The 2,355-nt window shown below is 43.4% G+C and overlaps 1 protein-coding gene across 1 annotated transcript; it reads left to right on the top strand.

Moving 5' to 3' along the window:
* Positions 1–562: 562 nt before the first annotated feature.
* On the top strand, positions 563–1,798 carry LOC149204997 (metalloendoproteinase 1-like). The gene has a single exon (XM_089397267.1). It carries the CDS (start codon positions 563–565, stop codon positions 1,796–1,798), a length of 1,236 nt encoding a protein of 411 aa, XP_089253393.1.
* The last annotated feature ends 557 nt before the right edge of the window (positions 1,799–2,355 follow it).

Here is a 2,355-nt window from a genome sequence, read left to right as displayed (position 1 = left end):
AAATTTTGTATTGATTATCACGATTTTGTTTTGTTTATTTCTAAAATTAAATTTTATAATTAATTTATTTTGACACGCGATTTTATTTTAGTTATTCCGACAAAAGATCTTATTTTAGCTGGGCATCTATTTAACAGATTCTTTATTTTATTTTCCGTATGTTTTGTTATTTATTAAGTTTCTTTATTTTCTTTAAATCACTGTGGATGGGATATCGGATATATATACTTGAAGAATGGTTACCAAGAGAAGCTGCGCAACGTAATTTCAATATGATATCAGGGTTTGGAGCACAAGAAGTTTAAATAAATGTGATCAGGTTCAAGGCGATTATTAACAGCTGAACTACGCTATCTGTGTAGAGCGCTGCTATGCTTTGCTTTATAATTGTGGTGGCACTTTTGGCCAAGGCCACCTCCTTCCACGGACGAACAGGAAGAGAATCATAAGTAGATGTGGCTTAATTTTCTATTTGATGAATTGACTGGAGAAATTGTTATTTGGGTTTGGAGATTTAAGTGTTGTCAGGTTCAAGGCAATTATTAAGAGCTGCAGAGATTTAATGGCCACAATACGGTATCTGTGCAGAGGGCTGATAGGCTTAGTAGTTCTGGTGGCTGTTTTCTTGGCCAAGGCTACCTCATCCCACGGACGAATGGATATAATCAGTAGTAGTACGGCTAACATCCCGTCGATGAATCACCCGAAAGCCGAAAAGCAGCGTATCACTGCGGCGTCAAAATTTGATTTGCTGAGCAACTTGCAGAAAGGAGACACGCACAGTGGACTCATGGAGTTGAAGAAGTTTCTGGGAACCTTGGGATATCTGCCGCCTCACACGCCACCCACGCCGCTGTTCGACGACCACCTAGAGGCGGCCGTCCGTTTGTACCAGAGGAGCTTCAATCTTTCTGTGACGGGAATTTTAGACAGAGCCACACTGGACGTTCTGCGGGTGCCCAGATGCGGGAGGGAAGACGTTCGAGACGGGTGGCCTCTCATGCTCCTTCCCAAACCGAAAGCCAGATTATGGAGTCACAAATATGGCAGCCGGTTGGCTACTCAACTGGAGGCCCAGAAATGGGAGTTGTTGGGTAGTAAATGGAAGACCACAAGAAATCTGACTTACGGCTTCTCCAACTTCGCCAAATCCCCCATCGTCACCAGCGACGACATTAGGTCTGCAGTGGCTTCCGCCTTCGCGTCGTGGGGTGCTGTGGTTCCCATATATTTCCAGGAGACCCATGACTTTGAAGGGGCGAATATAAAGATTGAGTTCGTCGACGGAGACCATGCAGATGGATTTCCCTTCGACGGGCGTCTGGGCGTACTGTCGCACGCGTTTGGACCGGAGGACGGCCGATTTCACCTCGACAACGCCGAGCTTTGGACGGTGAGCATGGCCATCACGAATGACACCTCCGCCGTGGATCTTGAGACGGTGGCGCTCCACGAGATTGGGCATCTGATTGGGCTGCACCATTCCAATGTCAATGGCTCCGTCATGTTTCCCGGTCTTGAAGCCAGAAAGGTAAAGCGCAAGTTGACCAATGATGATATCGATGGCGCCACGGCTCTCTATGGCCCTCGCACTTGGCAGGAGTACGTTATTGCACACCATGTTCCCTCTGATGGAGACTTGAAGAAGCGTGCAAGATACCGCATAACATTTGCGTTTCTGGCCCTATATTTTGTTGTTGCTTTCCTGGGCGTATTTTTTGCTGTTATGATTTGTTGGAAACTTGGGTTCATACCTACCAGGTCTATGCACAGAAGAAATGCAGCACGCTCATTGTAAGCCTCAATTCAATGCACAACATTTCTTTAAAAACACTAATTTGTGTCAGTCTTTCTGCAAATCGTTCGTTTAATGAAGGAGAAAGTTTATTAATATGCATAACATCATATGCCATGAAACTCACAGTATTCCATCGACTTAATTCTAATCCTGCTCCTGTTTACAGAGTCTTCTCACTTCTCTTTAATGTACTTATCGATTCATGGTTGATTTGAAATAAGAAAAATGTTTTGAAATCGTTGGTGATTTATTTGATGCAATGCATGAGTACCACGGTCATAAATTTAGTTTTATGCATCGTTACCAAGTTCGGCCGTAATGGCGGAAAAAACTCGGAAATTCTTGAGTAAGGTTCGGTTCATAATACGTTAATTTTAATGCGATACTAAATTTTTGATTTATAAAATCAATTTAAGTTGACAATTTTTGGTTTATAAAATCAATTGAAGTTGACAGTGGGCGTGGTTATCTGGTTCCAGTCTAACTTCAAATCGCACGTTGTTTATGCAACGAGGCTGAGCAGGGGACATGACGCTCTGAAACAGTTCATGAATCTC

Source organism: Pinus tabuliformis, chromosome 1_2 (assembly GCF_031772625.1).
Source record: "Pinus tabuliformis cultivar Carrire ecotype Pingquan chromosome 1_2, CPIR1, whole genome shotgun sequence".
NCBI classification, from domain to species: Eukaryota; Viridiplantae; Streptophyta; class Pinopsida; order Pinales; family Pinaceae; genus Pinus; species Pinus tabuliformis.
The sequence above is the reverse complement of the archived record's forward strand: the minus strand, read 5'-3'. Positions and strand labels throughout refer to the sequence as shown.